At 36.5% G+C, this 24,457-nt stretch overlaps 1 protein-coding gene across 1 annotated transcript; it reads right to left on the bottom strand.

Annotated features, from left to right (window-relative positions):
- Nucleotides 1-1,966: 1,966 nt before the first annotated feature.
- On the bottom strand, nt 1,967-24,206 carry LOC139133658 (scavenger receptor cysteine-rich domain-containing protein DMBT1-like). Its single transcript, XM_070700410.1, has 9 exons — nt 24,152-24,206; nt 11,103-11,240; nt 10,505-10,723; nt 10,003-10,290; nt 9,210-9,578; nt 8,447-8,642; nt 8,039-8,166; nt 4,869-4,944; nt 1,967-4,475 (listed from the first exon to the last, which is right to left on the bottom strand). The coding sequence occupies exons 1-9, from the start codon at nt 24,204-24,206 to the stop codon at nt 4,184-4,186; spliced, it is 1,761 nt and encodes a 586-aa protein (XP_070556511.1). The 3' UTR covers nt 1,967-4,183.
- Nucleotides 24,207-24,457: the final 251 nt, after the last annotated feature.

Raw genomic sequence — 24,457 nt, 5'->3', positions numbered from 1 at the left:
CTTCTGATCGACACTCGGGCCAGCCACATGCATTATTTACCTCGATCTATTACCACCTATGTGAGACTTTTTTGCTGTTTAATTTGTTTATTGGATTTTACAAGCAATGACTATTATAGCTCAAGGTTGCACAAGTAGCTTTAAGAGGGACTAAGTAACCCGACAAATGTTTTACAACCGAACGCTTATTTGAGCGGAAACGATAAAATCACCACATGGAAATAAATTGAATGGCAAACATAAATTTCAGGCCAAATGAGTCATCGCAAGATGCTCACCACCACCACATAGTAATACTATTTCTAAGTGAAATAGAGGTGTTTTTTCCTTTTTCCCTCTAATAAATAATTGTGAGAATGAAAAATGCTTGCGGCTTGACGAAAAACCCACCCTCAGGAACGCGTCCATTTCTGTGACGTCATAAGTGGCCAAGCTGCCAACCCTATCATGCATAGTGTCACCCAAGTCCATTCGGCGCCGTGGCACGTAGCAAAATTGTTTCCGGTGGTGCAATATTACGTAATTGCGGCGCAATGTTGCGTATCGTGCAGATTGCGCCCTATACTAAATGCCTATATGATAGTCCGGGGCCCTGCTGTATGCTGCACTCTGGACCTTAGGCCAAACGGTGAACTCACCCTTGGCTTGGTTCTGTATATTTAACTACAGTTTATTGTAATTAATGACACCAATAGCAGACCTAAACAACTGTATATAGAGCCTGAAAAAAGTGCAAACTTTACACAACGCAATTTATTAACTGAGGTGGCGAGCCTGATTCGACCCCTCTCAATACGCATCAGTCCTATGTTCTGGCTGTAGACTGTCATGTCCGGCGTCGGTGCGGTGGATGAACGGATTTACAGCTGTTGTATTTTAGGCGTTATAACGTAATGCAGTTTATTCAGTAGTACAGTTTAGGGAGCTACTAATTATGAAAGGCTTGGGTCTGATTAATAGAATATTTTGGTGGGTCGGCTCAATGTCCGGCCATGCTTTTCCTGTACAGTACACAGCGGTGCATGGGGGTTCGGCTGCTGGTACCAACGCTGTCACTCAACACACAACGCTGCCATGCAGGACAAAGAAAGAACCATGCTCTCTTGGAAATATCTCTCGGTCCACACCAAATTGACTATACATATGTAGACAAAAACAATCCAGGTTTGTGTTGTTGCAGCCCAAAAGCGTGCATCTTTTTACATAGAGAACTACCTGATATCTTCTCAATGGTACCAAATACGTTGACCATTGCTGTTAGGGGATTGCTCTCAGCTATTAGCCATTTGTGACGTCATGCCATGTGACAAATACGCGGTGAATATGAACCAGAACGTTTCTCGACACGGTGAATTTTCACAACTTTAACAGTGAAATATACTTCTGTAGAAATAGTAGCAGCTACAGCATCATGGATTTTTCGAAATAATGAATATTGTTTATACAATTCAATTAAGTTCAGACATACAAAAAATAGGTGAGATATACACTTTAAGGTACATGAAAACACTGATAGAATATACGTGTCTTTATTTAAATTAACACAAAATATCATCAACAAGATCGATATATAAACCTACAATCCCAATGTGACTATGCAACTGAATATGGTGCGGTATTGCTGGATTGCTTAATATCCCCTTATAGCTAGGTGACTCGTTAGTGACCAAGATTATGCAAAAGTAGAGAATGTTCATGCAAATAACAACAAATAAGGAAATGAAAATCCCACTGAAGCTATGTCATACTAGTAAAGATGTTCCATGACAAAAATGACAAATTGGGGATGAAGAGTTATAAAAAACCGCACAGATGGTGTAACAAATGTAAGGGATTAATTTCCAGATATTATATTTAGGTCAGAAAAGGTCGTTTGCAAAGGTCATAATGACATTGCGTGATCAACATCCCTGTTGATTTACACCGATTTATTCAAAGACCCCCCCGGATCTTATAAAAGGACCCCTATAAGCCAAAAGATCTACGATAATGCAATGAAAGTATACTTGCAAGAAGAGTCAAGTCGCGTCATTCATTCCGGTAAATCCCCTTCAGAAAAATGTAATATTTTTCCTTGAAATAAGTGGCATGTGGGAATACATAGCCTTCAAAACTTGATCACACGGGGCAGATTGGCACAGTGAGAGCAAGCTTGGCAGGAGGGAGTTACACAGCACAAATACACGAAGATAGACGGGTATCTTCGAACAGTAGAGGGCATTTATTACTCTAAAAGCTTTTACTTAAGAGGACAAAGGTTTACCCGTTGACTGCAAATCTTTTCCTGAAAAGATAAGAAAATGACTGCTGGCAAGGGCTAAAGCATTGAAATCTAACCAGAACTAACTACTACAATAGTAATAAAATACAGAAAAGTTTCCCTAGAAATTACAATGCACGCAAATTGGCAAGAAATTCAAATATTATCTGAAATGTAAAATATCCATTAAACTACAAAAGTTCACAAGAGTGACATCTACGGAAAATATAAAAAATGAAAATAAAATTGTCGTACATAATTCTGTAGTCGCAAAGCTCTATTAATAATACACAATAAAGGAAACAAGTTGGACAAAAGAGGGATGGGAGAGCGGGGAATTTGAGCAGGCCTGCTTCTCCTGGTACAGTATAGCATCTGTACCTCACTGCTGCGGACAATAGCTGACTAAATTATTTCTAGAAAAGCCTTCTCTTATAGGGGCTAAATTTTCACCTATGTTCATATTTTGCTTCCTCCAGGGAAGCTGCCACAGATAAACTAAGTATCGGTATGCAAATATAACCATTACGGCCTTCAATTTAAATTTTGGCAAATCATTCACGAAAATCAGATAGCTGTTTCTGTCCATAACCTGACAGCATAATATGATATAGATTTGTTAATTCTTAGGAGTTGAATGCACAAAATATAGCGGGTATGATATCATAGAAAGCCAGGAAAAATAGTTGCCTATTTTCAGGAAAGAATACCTTTGATAGTTTTGTAGTGAATGTATGTGTAACAAAAGACAAAACATTAGTCAAAGATAAATAACGGAAGATCCTTCAAAGGAATTCATAGACAAAATGCAGTTTAAACACAACTGCAAAATGACTGAATAGCTAATGGCTAGCCAATGGCCAGCTAGAGTGGCTAATTGCGGCAAAAACGGCTGAGAGCTCATTAACTTGTTAGCCTAGTGACTCAAAAAATAGCTCATCTTTGAGATTGCTAATACCTAATCATAGCTGAAGAGCTACCTAATGTCTTCAAGTTGGCTATTTTGGCAGCCTAGCAATTCCCGCACTTCCATGGAAAATATGCGGCAGAGAAGATGCACATGTCACATGCTCCCGATTCAAAAAGTGACTCGAAGTAGTCATGGTGTTCCGTTTAAATGTCAGTGTTACATAATCCGGGTATAAGTGTAAACACAAACTTAATGTGACGTCATAGCTCACACTTAGGTTCGAAGATTAGTATTAGGCCTTTCTAACATTAAATTATCCGCAAATCATTGAAGTATAACCTGATAAAACTATATATTTTGTGAGAGCATTAATATTGGCAAATACTATGATATATATGTCATTATTATATTTTCATTATAATCATGTGACAATAAATTTGAATAAACCAATAATCGATATTTCCTTTCCGAAGCACAGACGCTTACAGTGTTTCCTGTCAAAATCTGCATCATTAAAAAGGTGTTCTATAAATGTTATCAAATTGGCTATATTACGCGAAATGTGTTACATTTGTTCGTAGTTACAAAACGAATCACAAAAGTCCTGAACCATTTTTAATTTCAACTGCCATTTCTTGTTCCGTCAAATGTTACAGGTATTGTGAGCCTTGCCATGTGCTACTAGAAAGAAAAACAAACAAAACTACAATATTAAACACAAAAATACACAAAAAGTAGAGAGACCATCTTTATTCGAATACCACATGTGTTAACATGGACACTATAATTGACTTCGTGTTTTACTTTTGCCTTTTCCTCATAAATTGGTGAGGTTAACTTGATACTCTATTTCTACATTTGGCAAGTCTGAGCTTTGAATGAAATCTGTTGACATCTTTAACGACTAGATATTGAATCGGCCATCCTGAGAAACTTCGTTCATTTTCAATGATTTATTTCCTGTCTATTACTTGAATTTTTATACCACTGCAGCTAGGCTTTTGTAACAGCTTTTAGATCATTTGGTTAACAGCGTTTTTCACAATCTGTTGCTTGAAGAGGCTTTTCAGTTCTAGGAGATTTCTCGCCATCTTCGTATTCACCCTGTGTTTGTGTTGATCATGATATCCACTCTCCCTTTGTCTGAGAGGCTCTGCATCTGGGCGTCCCACCTCATCGTCTTCCCTATTTATTTGATGTTGATCCTCGTAGTTACTCCCCCTTCGTATGAAAGACACTCCATCAGGGCTCTCTACATCATCGTGTTGATGATGATGGCATTTACCCTTCCTCTCTTTTCTCCTCCTAATAGGAGACGTAATACGCACTGGTTATTATTGAGTTGAATGTAAGGCAAAATAGTTCCACTAAAATACCTCTCTACATGCTATGCTTCAAATTAAACAGTAAGAATCTGACATGTTAGAAATCAATAGTAGATCTACAAAATATTTTCGAATAGAATAATCTTTATGTTTCAAGTGTTGCAGTGAGCTCCAAATACATTGATCCAGGACATACTTCAAAAACGATGACAAGAGCAAGTAGGAATATGCTCATAAATGACTTCTTGATTTCCGATATTTTTTGTCAAGGGAACAATTAAATGTCTCCTTTATAAAATCAGACAAAGAAAGACCAATGCAATTCTCGCAATCTTATGCACCATAAAGAAATATATTGTAAAAAGACACATACCTATAATAGACGAAGGCGATCATGACAATGGCTGCTGTCAGAGCGATATTTCCCAGAACAGCCCCTAATATTATGCCTGGAAATATAATAGTTCATTTGAATATTTAGACCACTCTGACCGTCACGTTTTCTTTTCAATTTGAGACAATATGACATTAAATGGCCATCTGTCTTACAAGAATGACAAGAAAGGGTACCAAATGATTGCTAGATGGGGATGTAAGATTATTATTTTAACTCTGTAAACCTTTCTCATTTGATTTCTACTCTCTTTTGTGAAATTCTTTGATAAAAAGGAGTCAAATTTTCCTGCACTCTTTCAGTACGAAATAGACTGGGATGGTTTGCTCACAAATGAAAATTTTTGAGTGATGAATAATCATCGGCTAGAAGTGCAGCAGCCTCTATTGTATCTGTCTTTTGTTCATTGATAATGATGTCACTTTGAATGCATTTTTTAAAGTCGATAATCAAAATGAGCTGCCGTAACTTTGTATGATCTTGACAAACTTTCTCAGAAGAACCACGATGATGAAAATGTTGCTCCTTGGTTCGAGCAAATTCAATGCAAGTTCGATCTTGCACTTTTTCACAGTCTCTAAACTTCTGACAAAATCTTCACTTGTAGTAAACACCACTAATTACATTCAAGGTCATGAGGAGAATGGCCTTAAAGGGACAAAGTCGGCAATTTTTCATAAATTTTGTTTGATACAAAATACTATTTATATCGTTTGAAATGTTGAAAGATACTGAATGAATGGGTGACCATGCATGTATTCGACCCGGGTTTTAGACACGATACATGAAGCCATCGCGAAAATGAATTAAAAGTCATGACCATTAATTCAATTCATAGTGGTTTCATTGAATTTGTCTACAATCGGGGTCGAATATATGCATGGTCACCCATTTATTCAATATCTTTCAACATGTCAAACAATATAAGTACTACATTGCATCAAACAAAATTCATGAAAAATAGGCGACTTTGTCCCTTTAAGAATGGTGTAGACTATTTAAACCCGGGTCATGCGTGGTGGGGAATAACTTATATAACAACGAGAAACAGAACAGGATCAGGAATTTGTCATACATTTCATATGAACTTCAGATTTCATAATGATTTGTACACTTTGCAAAACAGACTTTCAATTTGCAAACATATAGGTATCTCTGATATATATATATCTGATGTAGTAAAGTTTGAACCCTAAGGACAAGCCGAAAACTGTGACTGAATAATGGAATTTGTGGCTGATATAATGCTTTGTAAAGCAAACTTCCAATATGCAAACATGCAGATATCTCTGACATTTGTCTGATATATTGAAGTTACTCGCCCGAAGGGCGTGCCAAAAATGCAACTGAATGATAAAATTCTGGGATGGTATGATGTATTTTTGACAAGTATGAGCCCTTTGTGTAATTAAAAAATCACACTGACCCCACTATTGAGCATTTCAAAAACATGGTGAAACAGTGAGAACAGCAGTATATTAAAAATTTCACTTGGTAATTAGACAGTAACCAGTCATCCAATTACATCTCCTGAGAAGCTGCAGCGCTGAGAACTATTTAGCCAAATCTAATTAAACAGAGTATGAGAGGACCTTTTCTTTAACCGTGAAACCATAAAACAACAGCTAATAATGACAAAAAACTGCTTTTTAGTTATCATTTTACTCATGGAAAAACACTTTTACTCAAAACCCTGGACGTGAAAGAAAATAACTTGCATTGATGAGAACGGAAAATATATCGTCATTTTTCTCTTTTAAAATATGTTACCGTATCAAATGCGCTTTGAATAGTAATGCCTTCACAGAATTATTAATGCCTTCACAGAATCATAATCTGAATTTTGTTCTTCTGGCAAGTGAATGTAAATTTCTCTAGCGTTCAACCGGGCCGCCAAAGCACTCCGAAAAACATACCCCAAACTTCCTAGGCCAATCCAGACTCTGTCCAATTTTCTCAAAATAAAGGGCGTATTCGTCAACATCCTTTTCTTGAAACGGTGGAACCAATCTGAAGTGTTTAGTGATGTCCAACCTGTCTGGAAAGGCGATTTTCCCTGGATTTTCGAGCTCTGAATGTTTTAATTCTATTTATAATCTTTCCTCTCTATCGATTTCTCTGTCTTTCTTCCATTACAAATTTCGTAACGGACAAACCTGCCTGCATTTCTAATTCTGATTTTTGAATTCAAAGTCAGATTTAAGAACATAATCTTCTAAGGTGGATTCCTCAAATTGGCCTTAACTATGAAAATGTTTTACAATATTGTATTTCCCTCTTGCGCACAGATCGTTTGAATTCAACTATAAGAAATTGGCCATTTTAATGAAGTTGTCTTTTTGAGAGAATCAAATGAGTCCTGACCAGGGTCTAAATGGTTTTAAATGTGTTGTCAGTTAGACCGATGTAATGTTTCGCCTCATTGGCATCGCTTGTAACAGTAGCTTTATAGATTATGGATTTAGACTGGCAAGCCCCCTGGAGTGGGCAATTGGTCTTGATGCGGCACTTACATACGCTATGCAAATCATCTCCAATCTTTCCGAAGTAAGGCATACTCCAACAGCACAGAATTGTCAAAATATGTCTGTCACTTTAAATCTCAGGACAACCCATTTAATATATCATGGTCAATCCTATCAAAAGCAAGCAGTTACTCAAATGTGTCAAAGAAATGCAACCTTTGCCTTACAGAGAAGCTATTCATAATCAATGCAGATAAATCTAGCCTTTTAAACAAGCGCTCCGAGTTGGTCTCCAAGTGCCGACATGAAAACAAATTTTACTTGTCAAATTTCAATCCAACCCACAACACCAAATGGTTTGACCCAACCTGATACTTATATGTAAGCACCTGAAGCAAATTTCACACAATAAAATCTACCTATCTGACGATCGCGTGTATGCGTGAAACTCGAGTAATAGGTACCAAACATACTTGATGTGTTCTCATATTTATTATATATATATATATATATATATATATATATATATATATATATATATATATATATATATATATATATATATATATATATATATATACAAGCATTTAAACAATAATATGGGTCATTCTTCCAAAGACTATGTAACGTAACGTGGAAAAAATGAACAGTCGCATATATTGTTTTTAAATTTTTTAAATTTACCTGTTGAAGACGATCTGTTTATGATAACACATTCTGGGGGCTTTTCAAAGTAGGTGATAAAGAGTAGGAGAGAACAGTTGCTGCATCTAAGACTGTGTCCATGGTTACAGGCTTCGTGTGATTGTGTCCTATACGTGGAACATATCATAGTACGAAATGTGGAAGAGAAATATTGACTGTGAGAATTTGTACTGAAATTGAAGTGATTACAGCAGTAAACAGAGGCAGGATATTGTTTCAAAGGCATCAACAAAATACTTGATAAATATTCCTACGTTCAATTATTACATGAGTGAATGCTCAACTAACACAGCTCTACACTAAATATTGAAAACGTAGACTCAAAAAGTAAGCGAACCTTTAGTTTTTTCACAGGTAACTCCGGTGAATCCTTCAGCACACAAGCACCAAGGTCCCTCGGCTGTTCCAGGTTGGCAAGTACCACCGTTGGAACAGGAATGTATGCCACATTGCGAGATGTGTGTGTTACACACATCACCCTGCCACCCATATGTACAAATACATCGATCGACTTCACCTTCGCTGCTGCATATTCCGTCATTTAAGCAGGGGTTGCTTTTGGCACAGTTGATGTTCCTGAAAGCTGAATTATGTAAAAAAATGATTTCGCATGGCTTTAAATATCACCTAAATACGTTAAACGTCTGCACGAAACGTTTTCTTCCTCTCGAATGTGTGTTTTGCTTTCGTTTACTTTTTGACAAAAGGGCAATGAACGGAATTATATTTTGAGGATACCTTTTGGTTTTCTTGCATTTTTTTTGCATCAAATTTACTTTCATCGTCATCGCAGATGGACATTGCTATCGTCTAGAATAGGATTAATACTTTAATTATTGTTGTTATTTACATGAATAGACCTAAGTTTTCTTCTTTCATAAATGTTATTAAACGTGTTTAAATACATATGGTATATTTGCCTTATATAATGATTTATCATATGCAAATATATTCTTTAAAAATTATTACAGTCAGGATTTAATATAATTGTCAATCACTAATTCATCCATACCGACAATTTGCAATTTAAACCTAGGAAATTGGACTGAATAAAAAGGTGTTTTAGATGCAGAGCAAAAAGAACGAAAACGCATCACAGATTACGTAGCACATCGGAATTTCATTAATTGGGTTGTGGAGAATTACTCACAATTGTAGTAAATGGCAAATCCGAGGTCGTTCTTTTGATAGCTGCTTTTAAATTTTACTGTGAATCCATTTTCTGTGGTGTATCCTATGTGATAATCTTGAACGCCGCTAATAGGGCTCTCTGGCGTCAGAACCAACTCGTTATCGGGCATGCTTTGCAGGTTTTCGATTGTAAGCTCGTCTTTAAAACCAAAAACTGAATAACCTCTCTCCAGAAATAGCATTCTTAGCGTTACATTGACTAGGTAACCGGGTGATGTGGTTATTCTCCACGTACACTCCAGTGAATTTGGATAGCGACCCGGAAAGTCTGGCGAAACTATCCATCCCTGTTCAGATTTCATTTCGTAACCACATTTACCAAGCAAAGCTGAAATAAAAAAAATACCCTGCGCTCAAAAGACCGGTGTTCCTTGAACTAATAATCATTATTAACGATCAACATTATCGATCATGAATTCTCAGGTAGATTGTACTAAATAAGTAAACACCTTAGAGTCACAGTGTAGGTAAATCGCATAAACAACCTGAATTATGACAAAGTGCACAGACATTGGAAGATTCGTTACTAAAACATACTGACATATTCGTTCGCATTTACCGTAATATGCATGTGTGCAGAGTTTTATAATTTATCAAGAAATTAGCCGTAAGCATAATTATTGCAATTACTTCCGTGAAGCTTTTTACGTTATGCAGCTGCTGTTTAACATCTTTAACATAATTTTCAAGTCATCTAAGGCGACTATTAACTTTTTATATAATTCAGTTGTCTTGGAATACAGCATACTTACTGTTATATACAACATTGGATGTACTTCTGTCACAAGACTGTTCGGATGAGCCCTTACATTGTTTCCTACAAGCGGAATTTGGCAATAAAGTATGTTCTACGTCACGAACAGGCAAACGAGAACCACATCTGCATTCCTTTTCATTCCTAAGCGATGCATGATTGTAGGTCTTCTCTCTGCAAAGTTTCAAGCAGTCACTGATATCCGTGGCTTCGGAGTTTGGTCCACCCGCGAACACCGCACTGCCGTCGTTTACGTTATTGCTATAACACCCTTCATACTCGGGTACTGAAAACATGGCGAAACAACTTGTTATTTATCCATGCACCCTCACCCGTTCTGGCTTTTCAAATAACACGTCTCGGCCCTCAGAGTGTGATATTGTGATACAAAATGCAGGATTTGATTCGACGTGAGAAATGTCAATATTATGCCAAAGAAAATAAAGGAAAACACATAAACTGATACATTGAAGAAAGATTTTATCAGTTTGAAAACATACGTATGCAAGAGACCGCTGCGTCTTCTGTATGTAGACATGCGTCTGGGTTATCAAGGCCAGGAATTCCATTGAAGAGACCAGGACTCACACTACAATCCGATAATTTGGTTTCATCCCCTGTGCAGGCCACGTCACGAAACCAAATTGGTCCGTTTCCAGCGCCGAAACGACTAGCTTCAGTTTGTCCTCCATGAATTGCCTCAATCGCTCCGGGAAAGCCTGGCACGTTTTGTTAAAATCAAATTAACAGAATTGTGGCTAATTTGGGAGAATTAGATCAAAAGTTTAAGTTGCCCTTATTGCTGAAATTTGCAATATTACAAATTACCCATAAAAACAAGAGTATTGCAAAGAAAGAAAAACAGATGACCTTACATTTGCAAATTAAACCAGCATTACTTCATTTTCCAATTATCCCACATCAGTCACTATCGTGTCAATTGAAGATTATTAGACAGTAACAAAAACGTCTTTCGATTCGTATTATAATTTCATAAAATTAAGATTCATTTAGCAAACAAATACAATAAGTTTCAATGAAATGATACGACAAAAATATGCGTCAATCAACACCCGAACTTGAAGAAAATAATATTACCAAGATTCTTGCAGATGACTTCGGCGTCTTCAAAATCAAAGCCTTTGTCACACACTGTTCCCCAAGTTCCGTTCACGCGAACTTCGATTCTTCCCTGAAATGGAGTAAGGCCTTCAGACAGCCGTAGCTGCCACTCAACTTGAGGAAAACAAAAATTCACCATTAGAATAGTGTTTGCAGTTATTCGTTTGAAACTATGAAACTGTCTATGTTTCTCGTAATGAAATAACGATCGACCAAATTTGAATAAAATTGGATTAAACTGAAAATTCTCCCGTGTTTCAGTGTAAATTTCAGTTGTCTGTAAATTGAAACTTTTGACAAAAAATTTGAAAAATTGTTATGAACAAAATTACGAACAATATTCAGCATAGATTAATTTTAAAAAATCATGAAGTGTACAAATATGTTATTCGCTGAAATGATAATTCCAAATTTCTGTTGCTACAGTCATTGCATCACCACTTTACATAGTAAGTGTAGTCAAGCCTTTCAAGATTTATGTGCCTTATAAGATATACAAATTATAAATTAGCTGATGCAAAAATGCAAAATGTCCTTCTTTATTGTGATCAGCTTTATCATGTATTTACAAAGCACCATCATCATATTTGGTCAAATTTTTGGATTATCACTTATTTGAAAAGTTCATTAAAGTACAAGTTACCAACCAGCTGACATAGCAACTTTAATCAGCTTTGGTAAAGTCCTTCCAGTAAATGTGGTTAATTTGGAAAGTTCAAAATGTGCAAATTATCAATATCTGACATGGGCATGCATAAGGTTTTCATTTAGGCAATACCATTGTCTTGAGTCACTAATAATATCAGTAACTTTAATATATTTGGTAAAGTTCTTCCACTTTTACGTACTAAAGTTGGAAAGGTTGTAAATATACAAATTGGTAATTATCTGAAAATACCCCAAAAATTGTAAGAAATATTATATCATATTATACATTCGTCAATTTTAATCAATTCCATAGATATAATCCATAATTATTGGCGTTCGTTAAATTTGCAAATAAATAATTAGCTGACGAAGTAAAATGCTATATGACTTTCAAATATATGAAACTATACAATCATTAATGTACCTAGCCAGTTTAATCACCTTTGGTCACGCCATTTCAGATATATCCCCCATAAGAAAGTTAATTAAATTAATTAAATTCGTTTCTTCTCTTCGATAAAGTTTGTATGTGCGATGTGTGATAGTGAGCTTGCGTGCGTGAGTGCTTCACGAACTCTACAACGTGTGGAGCGGTCTCAGTCAGAAAAATGTAACAACTTAGCCGGCTATTGAACCACTCTTTTTGGGAGTGGAGATTTAGCCGAGCGGTTCTCTCTGTGGCCTCTCCGCTAGGCGACTGATACCGTATGTTGTGGGTTCGAACCCGATTGAAAACTAGCCGTATTCAAACTAGCAATAAACTTTTATGTCACCCCTTTATATATTTCACTATGACACGTACTAGTAAAATCAACGTTTGTAGCGATTCTAATCGAAATCTTTGCAGCCGTTCTAAATTTACATGTTTTTTTTTTCAAAATGTATTATTTATGCAAATAAGCTTAAAATGCAAACCACATCCAAAAAGGACGTGCATGATATCAGAGTACATGAGAACATCGATACGATATGAGAAGTTTTATGCATATTAGAGTGTAATGATGCAAAATTAACACCGTAATTGAAAAATCAATACATTAGGGACGTTGATATTTACTCAAAAATCATTATGTGTAACTATGTGCAACTGCTACTTAGAGTTGCCTGTGTATGTTGCAGAACAGAAAATAAAGGTAAACAGGCCGCATTAAAAATCTTAATAATCAGCAAGCTGTGTACACAGTTAGTTATTACTTTAAATTGTAGGTCTGCTAGCGAGTCAATCTCACCACAGAGATTGTAGCGCGGCGGCAGCGTGATGTGGATGATAGGAATCAGTCATACGGGAGAGGCATATGCAAATCATCAGCTGAAGAGTATTTGAGTCGTTGACCGCGCCTTATCAATCTCTGCTGCAGATAAGTCTAAATATTTCCAACTGAGCCTTCTGTCAGTCCTTGCGCGTGCCAAGTATGCTCACATGGAAGTAAGTATTTTGCTAACATTAACCCTTTATACATCTCTCTATATCTCGCTACAGTTACTCCAACTTCTTTTCAAAGTTCATTCCACATATCGCCACACTCTGATACAGGCAGCAAACTATGTGACAAGGTTCCAGTCTTTTACTAAGAAGTTACGAGCTTTCTCATTGATACAGGTCGCTAAATGTCGATACTGCCTTTACATGTTCTTTTCTGATTTTTCAGAGAAATTTAACTGTCACATCTGGCTTCACTTCGCAACAGGTTGTTTAGTACGCGACAGGTGTAAAGTATTTCTTCGAGAGTCAAATTTGTCGATCTGACACCTCACTACACCTGGCAACAGCCAATACACCTTCTTTTCCAATTTTGCAAGGAAATACATTTATTGAACTTTGCTACACTTCGCAACAGGCTAACCGTGGTGCAAATTCCAGTCTTTCTCTGAGAAGTCAAAATTTGCTTATCTTACACGCGGTACATGTTCGAGTTGTTAATTGCATTACCACTGCTGAGGTTAAATGTTAGATATAATTGGTATTATCCCTCCATACAAGCTCACATATTATTTAATGATTGTAAATACGACTAAAGATTCCTACTTGAATCCAGTCTGGGAGATTTAAGGAACTTTGTAGAAACTATTAAACAAACGAAATAGACAAAGTTCTTTGACTCGGCCTAAAATGTTGTGTTTGCCAGCGTCACATTTCGGTTGATGACGATCATCTCGAGACCAAAATCAGCTTTATTTATCAATATTTAACCCAAATTGTGATTGTGAAACCTGTATCAAATATAGTTCGAAAAGAAGGCTATATTTTATTTTCTGTCTACTACCGACCTCCAACTATGTGTAAAGCACAAAGTGACATCCACTGCATATTTGAATATAGAAAATGCACTCTTTTCACCCTTACCTGATTCTTGAGCGAGTAGTAGGGAACAGCTGGAACAGCAAAGCATGATAAAAAGCGATCTCTTCGCCTTATTCATGGCTCTCTTACCGTTGTCGATCAGTTCCAAGTTAAGCCACTAACATAGATGCCTCAGACATTGAAAATATACGAGTTTTGAATTATGCCGGTATGCATGTAGTGCTTACGAGTTCGCGAACTGATAAGCTTAGAGCTCCACAGTAATATATAAGCGTATTGGCGGGAAATATGCTAATCTCCACTGGCATTGTCTATCAGACTGTCAGTAAATCTTACTTATTAATGTCTCTGCTTACTTTTTGAAATAAGATTATGCATGTGACATTAATATTGATGTTTCATATACTGAAATATTCCGAGTTTTGAATTATGCTGGAACGCATGTAGATTTCACAAGTTCGCGGGGGCTCTTAGTAGCGGATAGATCTCCACAATGGAAATTAGCATACTGGCGGGTAATTTGTTAATCTTAGTTGACAATCTGTGACTGTAATAAGATAACATAGTGTACAGATTTACAGTATAACAAATGTAATGATATAAGGTTGTATACAAAACCGGGATTAACGTCCGAGTACAGTGGAGGTATTGTCAGAGACTAGGAACGCGTTCAGAGCGTCCGCGTAATGCATAGGGCGAAATTTCAACCCGCGCAGCACAGTGCACGTGGTAGAAATTGTAGGTCAGCACCATAATTTCACTCAAGTTCACAGGTTTCAGAATGACCATTATTAACACTGCGTGACAGTTTTTGTAGAAATGCAAAATTTTCTCTTGTTTTCGCCCGTGTCGACGAAAAGGTGTAATGACGCCAAGGTCAAATAGCGTCTTATAACACAAAAAGTTGCTGTACTCCACGTCAAAGTTATCGAACTCCGCCTCCTCTGATACTGAAACTTACTGTGCGACGAAACTCAATGGGTAACAGACGCGGATGTATAATAATAGTTAGACTTCCTACCATTCGACAAGGCACACCATGATAACTGACAAGATAGTGTCTTTACACATGCATTAAATGGCCTACTTGAGCAGACGAAGACGTCAAGGCATACATATGTTTTAGTTGACTTAATTTTGGAAAGCAATATACCATCAAAATACAGAAGAAACAGAGAGAGAGAGGGGAGAGAGAGAGATTGTAAAATGTGAGGCGATGTAACACTTTGTGCAAATACGACAGAAAAATATATGATATTGACATTTCTATGATGTCGGGAGTATTGACAATGGACTTGTATACAAGAAGATATAAAAAACCATAACCTTGTCCTCTTTATGATTTTACTTCTTTGGAAAGTTTTCATGGCTTTTGAGGCATGATTTCTTAATTATTTTACGCGGGTAATGTTGAAATGACTGAGTTTGGCATTACTAAATTTTGGTTAATTCTTTGAACTACTTTTCTGTTTGAGTGCATTTACCTTAAGGAGTATGCTTAAATAGGTCAAACTACTCTAGTGGTCGACCCATTTAAACCGCTGGCTGCGTTGAGATAACGAAAACTGGTGTCATTTCCGGTAACGACTTAATTCGTATCTGTCATTGGCAAGATTTATAGCGCAATCTGATAGGTGATTAGTTTCTTAATCAATGAATTACTGGTAAGAGCAAGCATTGACAATATCGACTGTGCTTTGCATTCAAACAAATGTTACTGTGATTAAATTGTCGAAAGAGAATACCATACTAAGAATAAGGCAGGGAACTAAACTAGTAATGAACCATGCAGTTCAGAGATAGAGTTCTCCCCACATATTGGCGATATTCAGTCTTCATTTATTACACATCGTACTGTGGGCACAAATGACAATTTTGTGCATAGAAGATGGTTCGTGGAGAAACATATCTATCGTACAATGCTGAAATTATTTTCGTTTGCTTTGTGGTATTCGTTTCTCATAACAATATCGCATTCGTATTAGGAGTCACTGAAAGAAAATGTAATTTATAACCAACGTTAAGCTATAAAAAACTAATTGTGAATAAATTGCAGAAATTTAAGCAATGTTATAATATTACAGAGCACCTAAATGTACGCTTCATTGGGCAGGTAATTGCAACTTTATTATTTTCCCCATAAATATAACTAAAGCTTAACAACTGTCTCCAAAAAGTCCTTTGGAAAAATGTACGACGCAATATGTTGCCCTGACATTCCACTGTGACTGTTGACCAGTTTGAAACACTGTTGCATTTCAGAGTTGATACATACTATCAAACTGACACTATTTTAATATTATCACTTGCTTCTTAATACAATAAAATTCCACTGCAAGGCAAGTTGGTGAATTAAGAACAGTAAGTTTATGTTATTTACACTGAGCAGGCATATATTTATGATGCCAAGCTATTTTCTGCCCTTTCACAATCATCCGGTTTTGTGTGTGCAAGCATTCAACGTCAATTCATAGAAAAAATGATGTGCTACCCAATCTAACCACTACTGATGTTTTTCACCAAAACATTTATTAAGAAATCAATTAACTCTACACGTCTTATTTGTGTTTTTTAGGTAATCCGTTTCTTCGTTAACTTACATTATTTTTTCATCATCTATTTATATCTACTTTTTCCTCTTCTGTATGTGGTTTTCTTTGTTTGCTTATTATTACAGCCGTGGCCACTCTACTGTTGATTAAGCTTTTCTGGTGCAAGCAGAAATTCTGTCTATGGAAGGGTGATAGAGCGGTTGAAACCACCATATTTACTCTACTATGTATCAGATGTGATAATGATATTATGGGCACTCAGTGAACACGATTAACCTAAAATTCCGATATAGAAGTAGAACGAGCCATTTCGACTAGCACCTAGTTCATGGGAGAGTTTTGAAAGGGGGATTGAAGAGTGTAAAAAAAAATTGTTGTTGTATTAATTTAAATACCAATACAAAATGACCACAACATATCATGTTTTACACTCTACAATATTTTATTCCTCCTTTTAAAACTTTTCAGTATAGGCATCTCAGTTTACTCAGTGGAGGAGCTGCCTGCTGAGTTTTGGGGATCCCTTATCAGACTTGTTTAAGTAAACGCTAGGACGTATAGCAAACTGCTCATCTAATTTAGTGTGCTCAGACGTCTGCTGTATTAAAACCTTATCTAAATCCTGACAGCAGGGTGCCGACAGTGAACCTTACATTTATTACACCGAACGCCACTGTTTTTCTTTCATACAAACAGAATCTCAGTTTGCATCAATTTAATCTACAGTAAGTGGCCATGGGTGTAATAGGTCTAAAGGGCATTCTGGTGTGACCAATCATTTTGCAGAAATGCTGAGTTTAGATATGTCTTTGGTCAAAGCTCAACACTTTTTATATCCCCTCCAATGAAAAGACATATTGTCTTATATGGAAAGCCATGAATGACTTAGGCGACCAAACATCATGATGTCTTGAGTATCATGACGTAACCTAAATTTAGCATGTCGTTTAAGGCACTTACAATGATGGCCTAGGAATTTACAACGTTGTCCTGGAAATTCAGCACGTTGTTTTGGGATTTTAACTGTTGGCATGAGCGTCTAATATGTTGTCAGGGGCATTTACAGTGTTATGCTAGTAATTCAGCATGTTTTCCTGGGTATTCAGCACCTTGTCCAAGTCTTTTCGAATGATGTATTGGCATTCATACTGTTCTAGGCATTCACAATGTTGTCCTAGGTATTAACAATATTTGCCTAGGCACTTGCAATGCTAGAATTCAACATGTTGTAATTGGCATTCAGAATTCTGTATTGAGCATATATAATGCTTTCCTAGGCATTCAGCATATTTTCCAGGGAATTCAATAATTTGTCCTAGGCCATAAAGGTCATTTATCGGTAAGACGTCTTTGGTCGTCGACCCATTTTCTACTGCTGGCTGTATTGTGATTACAAAAATGAGTCATTTCCGGCCGCAATTCAATCATAGGCATTCAGCTGGGAATTCAGTATCTTGCCCTAGATCAAAAAGGCCATTTATAGGTCAGACTTCTCTGGCCGTCTACCCATTTCTACATTTCTACCGCTGGCTGCATGATCAAACATTGGTCATTTCCGGCTATCACTCAATTCATAAGGAACCCTTCAGAAATTACAGGGGGGGGGGGCACAATTTAGAAAACAGTTCAAGGGGAGGGTCACTTTTTACAACCTATCTTGGGGGATGGTCACTTTTGACAGAAGCTGATTTTATGGCCAAAACTTTGATTGTCCGTGTGATATTTCCTGAATAGGAAATCACCAACAAAATACGTACACATTATCCACAAGTTTCACAAGCAAAGAAGATGCAGTGGTATCCTACATTAAACACCTTGAACAGTTAAAATTTATAAAAGACAAATTGGAAAAGTGTATATCAATTATCAAATGTACATAAATGCAAAGATAATGTCAGTTTTATATTGGAAAAAATTTTGCATAGTTCTCTCATAGACTACCACGTACAGTAAATCAACTTTTCAGTGAAATTCAAAAATCAAATTTCTTGCACAACCATGGACTTATAACCACTCTAGTTTAATCAAAACATTAATATAAATAATCAAGGAAACATATTATTCATAGTTTCATCATAGACCGCCATGCTTAGTGAATCGGCATTTCGGTGAAATTCCAAAATCAAATTTCTTACACAACCATGGACTTGTAACCACTATAAGTAATATCAAAAACAATAATGTAAGTAATCAAGCATACATAAATGCACAGATTTATCTAATTTTGTACTAAAAAAATATTCATAGTTTCTCCATAGACCGCCATGCATAGTGAATCGACAGTTCGGTGAGATTCCAAAATCAAATTTCTTACACAACCAGAGACTTGTAACCACTCTAGTTTAATCAAGAACATTATATCAATAATCAAGAGTACACAAATGCAAAGAATCACCTATTTTTGTATTGGAAAAAACTATACATAGTTTCATCATCGACACCATGGATAGTGAACCAACTTTTTGGTGGAAATACAGAAATCAATTTGTTGTACACAAATGCACAGTTTACTTCCAAATTCAAGCAAAGTACATTTAAATGCATTATCAAACATACATAATATACAGATATAGCATGTTTAGTGGGGGAAAATTGTCAATAATTTGCCTTATAGACTCCATGTATTATGATTTGATAATTTAGATGCACTAAATCAGCCACATCTTGCCTTCTTGTAGTTGCACAAAATATGGTGACCCTCCCTCAAATGTATGAAATACCATATATCTTCAAAAATACTTGCATGATACATTGCGACTGTCCTCCAACAACACCAGCCCTCCACTCTGTAATTTGTCGCTATTATTTTCGTATTCGTTGTTATGCGTTTGCGTATTAACATTCATATTCGCATTTGTTGCTTTGTTCTGTTTTTAACTCTAGATTTATTATATGTACTGGTAGTAAACTGCGGTTGACGTTGTGTTACTCTTTTTGTCTCTTTGTGTACTTTATGGTGCAGTTATTTTTGCAAACATCAAGTATCAAAATATAACGTGATGAATTTATCAAATAAAAGTATGCATGTATATTCGTATACATCATTGATAAACAGTTCGTTCGCTGTGCCAACAATTTGGTCAGACTACAACCAATGAAAACATCTGTTTTTGATTACGCTCACTTAATAACGTACATTAGTTCCCGGTATTGCTTGTCAGCATGTGATCATTTTACCTTATTATTTAAGCATGCTGTTTAATTATACCTGCCAGTTCAAAATTTAGTCATTTGTATGCATATGACATACTTGTTGTTCACCGTGATTTTATACTACGTGATGTTTGATGTTTAGCACAGCAGACATCCTAAAAGAAGAGAACATCATACTATAAAATCACTTAGTGAATTTTCGCATTGACCACATATTCACAACAAATAAGTGTAATTAGGTGATATCATGAATTCGTAGACACTCATTTTCAACATCGATCTTATATTGTATGGTTGATTCCAGTGGATGTATTTCAGATCATAGTTGTACTACAGTAGCAAATGACTCAGATCTGCCAGTCCGCAATGAGTAATTCTAAAAAATGAATTACCCTAGTAGCTGCCATTGTCATAATGTCCCCAAATTGTTTTGTCACTAAACGAATCATCTGCTTAAGCTAGGATAACCAGTATTTGATATCTGGAGAAATAAGACTTAAATATATATTTGTTTGTTTAACAAAACATGAAACTCAATTAACTTAACGACGCGTGTATTTTTTAAGTTTTCCGTTTCTCCATTTTACTCACAATACTTTTTAATCATCTATTTTTACTTTTTCTCATGTACATAATTTGTTTGTTTGTTTGTTTGTTTAATATTTTATAGCTCTTGGGGCCTGTTGGTTTGATCAATTATTTTGTAGTAGAAAAAAAATTGAGTTTTGATGTAAGTCTTTGGTCAACATGAACACTTTTGACATCCCCCTCCAATGAAAAGACATTGCGTCTTAGACTGTGCTCTTAAAGCTCTGTTCTTGAACTGCCCAAGAGTACACCTGTACCAATGTCGCGGTTACTTCTATTAAGGTGAAGGGCGACGAATTCGGACGCGCACACGCTTTAGAACGTTTCTGCGCAGATTTGACTCCAGCCTGCCGCAAATGGGTTATTTTGTAGCGCATGTATTTAACATCACCTGTCATTGTTGAAATTGCGCTTTTACCTAATTTTTTGACCCAGTGTCTTAGAAATGCATGTGACCTATAACCTTGTCATATTTTGACCCCCTAGGAAGCTGGTTTTTATTCAATATGAGCGAAAAATTAACATTTCTCTCCCATTTATATGGCGCAAATTACCCATTCACCTGGAGATATTGTAAAAAGTAGCGTGGTGACACCCTTTTATTAAAAGTGTAAACTAAATGGTATTATGTCAGGAGTTTATTCGCCAAGTTTGGTCAAAATGACACCATTCAAAACGACAGGAAGAAAGTTCGAAAATTATATAGTGATATAATTTCGATATCGTCATTTTGTAATCGATACTTATGTAAAAATTTCTTTACAAACATCATGAAAACTATACATTCAATAAATATGGATCTTAAGTCTTGGTATTTATTAAAATTAACTCATTTGCTAAGCGTTTTATAATTGCTTTCTTTAGTTTAAGTGAATTATATCATTTTTATTTATTTCTAACGACGCCATTTTAACGTCCGTTTCCATAGAAACAAGCGTGGTGACCCCCATTTTTTATTTCATTTTTGCACTTGCACAACTTCCAAGAATATCTGTGCAAAGTTTCAAGAAAATGACACCACAACTTAATTTTGACGTAATTCGTAGTACTTCACCTTAAGTCACGTGCTTCCTAAACCATTGTCAAAGAAATATAAAAAGGCAAACACATAATCAAAAACTCCAAAAGGTTATCAAACAGTCTCATATTATCGTACTCCAAGACTGTACCATTATTTTGTGGGAGGGCTAGGGATGTGAGTGATAAAGGGATGGGCAATTTCCATAATTTCACTTGTGAAAAACAGAGAATCCTTGTTGGAACCCTTATCCTAACACAACACAACACAACACAACACAACACAACACAACACAACAGTACAACACAAACAAACAAACAAACAAACAAACAAGCAAACAAACAAACAAACACAAAGATAACCGCTATTCAAATATTTCTCACATTTTTGTTCACAAGTTTCCTCTGTCAATCTTTTTACAAGTTCCTAACACCCCTTGCCCCCTTCAAACAAAATAAAAGTGCACTTCGGGGGGGGGGGGTAGCTCTCTGACATGACACTTGACCAGATCCCTACCGAATCCATGACAAATTACGACCAATCTGTTCACTACAACAATATTTCAACAATGGAATTCTAAAATATATTTTTTCTTGATTTTCATGCTAGGCTAAAATCTTTCGCATATTGAAATACACCCTATTTCTTTTTTCTATTTTCAATATCAATTTATCATTTTGAAATAAGCATTATGGTGCTACTGCGTGGCAGAAAGCGGCCAAACGCCCTGTCCAGTTTATTATCAGGCTGGCGTAAATTGAAAATAGGAAATGCAGGCTATTTCCTATTTTCAATCTGGTGCAGGCATGCGCAATGACATGTAGCGCCACTAACCAAGACAGCAAAGGGAGTCCGACGTAATTAAATAATGATTACATTGTAACAAAAATGTATCATGATTATCCCGCGAATTGAAAAGATTTTGACGTCAAAATACACTGACCCTTATGGTATGTGCTGGCGTAATGAGCTCGAATAGAGAGAAGCAGATCAAAAATGTCATCCCCTATTCAAACTTGAATGACCGTCTAGGGCGCGTGATGTTACCCCTCAATGGCCCGCCAAACTAAATTTAGTACAGGCATTGCATGCACTAAAAGTAATAATACCGCTATACAATAAAAAATGGACTCCAAAATCGGACACTCTTGAAACGAAACAACGTTTCGTTAAGTTTGTTGAGACTGTCGACAGTCGTTTGCGCCATTTCGGCTCTGCAGTTGCGCTGGATTCGGCTGACTCAAAGGGTCCATGTCTGGGTGCAAGTCTTCGGCACTTGCTAGCATTCCCCGGTGGCGACACTCTCAGAGAGCATGGACATCCACGCTCATTCCACAAAATATCAAAATACCCCGAATCTGGGATTTTTATATTTATTTCATATTTTATTTATTCCGATCATTCAGAGCATGAAGAAAGAAGAGAAAATGATAGAGAAACAGTGTGAAAAACTCAGTAATACTTATTGGGTCGCCTGTGCCCTGCCATGCATGCAGAGCTTTGCGGATCAAAGGTCAACCGGCTGTCACCGCATAGGCTACGCACGCTACCCGCCAACAGATAGCTGCGTTTCGACAGCTAGTGTTTGAAGATTAAAAACCTCAATTCCAAAATAATGTGGCTTTATTTCGAGAGAGATTTGTGAAGCTTCACAACTCCCCTGACTAAACAGGTACTGTAGTGACTGTACTGGGAGTACGTGTTCATACTGATATTTTCATGGCGGCCCATGATTTCGCCATGTATCACTTTGTAGTTCGACCGTGATTGAAGTCACTTCAAAATATTCCATTACATACCTAATCCGTTCATTAAACCCAGTAAACCAACTGCTGCGGTCACGGACATTATTTAAATACTAGATTTTATTGAAGAAAAATTTGGGGGTTGTGGAAATGTTGTCATTTCGTTATTTCGCGATTTCGCAAAGCATCTATTTCGTTGTTCATCATAAGCCGCCCTGACAACAGGTTGGCACTTTGACAAATTGTACCAAGAAGAAAACATCTCTCCCAGGCATTTGTTTGGTTTGATAAATTTATTGACTCGTACATAGCGGACCATTTTGGCATATGCAATGCTCTTTATAAACCCAGAACGCGGTCTTGGCACTCACAGAAAAAGCTTGGTACTTATGCTTGTTACGCAAAATTTAAAAACACTCCTTACTTGCATCTGGGTTTTCAAGAAAAAAGACACCCTTATAATAGTGCGAAAATATAGGAGAAATGCGAACCAGAAAAAAGTACCTAATTAATTAAAGGTCAGTGAAATAATTACAGATACAGTTACAACCATGTCAATGACCAATGACATTGCCTTGACACATCAGTGTAATCTTTGTTGTGGTCTAACAGATGACCACCACTTATACAGTCTAGGGCAACAAGACAACTTTTGGGAAAAGAGTGTTCATGATGATGCCCTTATTAAAATAGTCACATTTTCACCTCAGAGCTTAAATGGTTGTACGGTGTAAGAACATTGTTTACAGATTTCAAAGTGTTGTTCCAATCTTTTCATGGATAAACATTTGCAAAAAGTACGTGCTTGCATGATGAATAAAAAATTCCCGCTTTTCCATGATTTTCAGAACACGCTTTGGTATCCAAATTTCCATTATAGAACCACAATCAGGTTTATAACCCCTTTGTGAAGAGCAAATCTGGCACCAAATACGAATCCACTTCCGGGCTGATGATTCGATGAATGTAATATACAGTCACAGTCCCTCCGAGGGGCTGTGTTACAGTGTAACAATTACCGTGCGACGCACCGTCTCTGACGTCTGCGTTAGCAAGCAGCATGCCACTGCGCATGTCTGCACCAAATTGGAAATAGGAAATAGCCTGTATTTCCTATTTTCAATTTACGTCGGGCTGGTGAGTGAACAAGGCTTCGCGTTGGCCGCAATCTGCTATCCGGAATTACCATTATGCTTATTTCGAAATCATACGCTTATATTGAAAATAGGAAATAGAAATATCAGTATATTTCAGTATTCAATAGATTTTAGCGTACAAGAAAAATCAGCAAAAGATATATTTTCAAATTTATTTATTAAAATTTC

This window comes from Ptychodera flava, chromosome 5 (genome assembly GCF_041260155.1).
Source record: "Ptychodera flava strain L36383 chromosome 5, AS_Pfla_20210202, whole genome shotgun sequence".
NCBI lineage: Eukaryota > Metazoa > Hemichordata > Enteropneusta > Ptychoderidae > Ptychodera > Ptychodera flava.
This window is presented reverse-complemented; position numbering and strand designations above follow the sequence as displayed.

Bases quoted from the DNA above. Each gene is read 5' to 3' on its own strand.
- LOC139133658 (XM_070700410.1), bottom strand. From the start codon at position 24,206: ATGCGCAGTGGCATGCTGCTTGCTAACGCAGACGTCAGAGACGGTGCG. The intron at 10,291-10,504 runs GTATGTTTTCAA...CCATGTTTTCAG, and splicing joins CGCAGCGGTCTCTTGCATAC to TACCCGAGTATGAAGGGTGT. The intron at 4,476-4,868 runs GTATGTGTCTTT...GTCTCCTATTAG, and splicing joins ATCGCCTTCGTCTATTATAG to GAGGAGAAAAGAGAGGAAGG.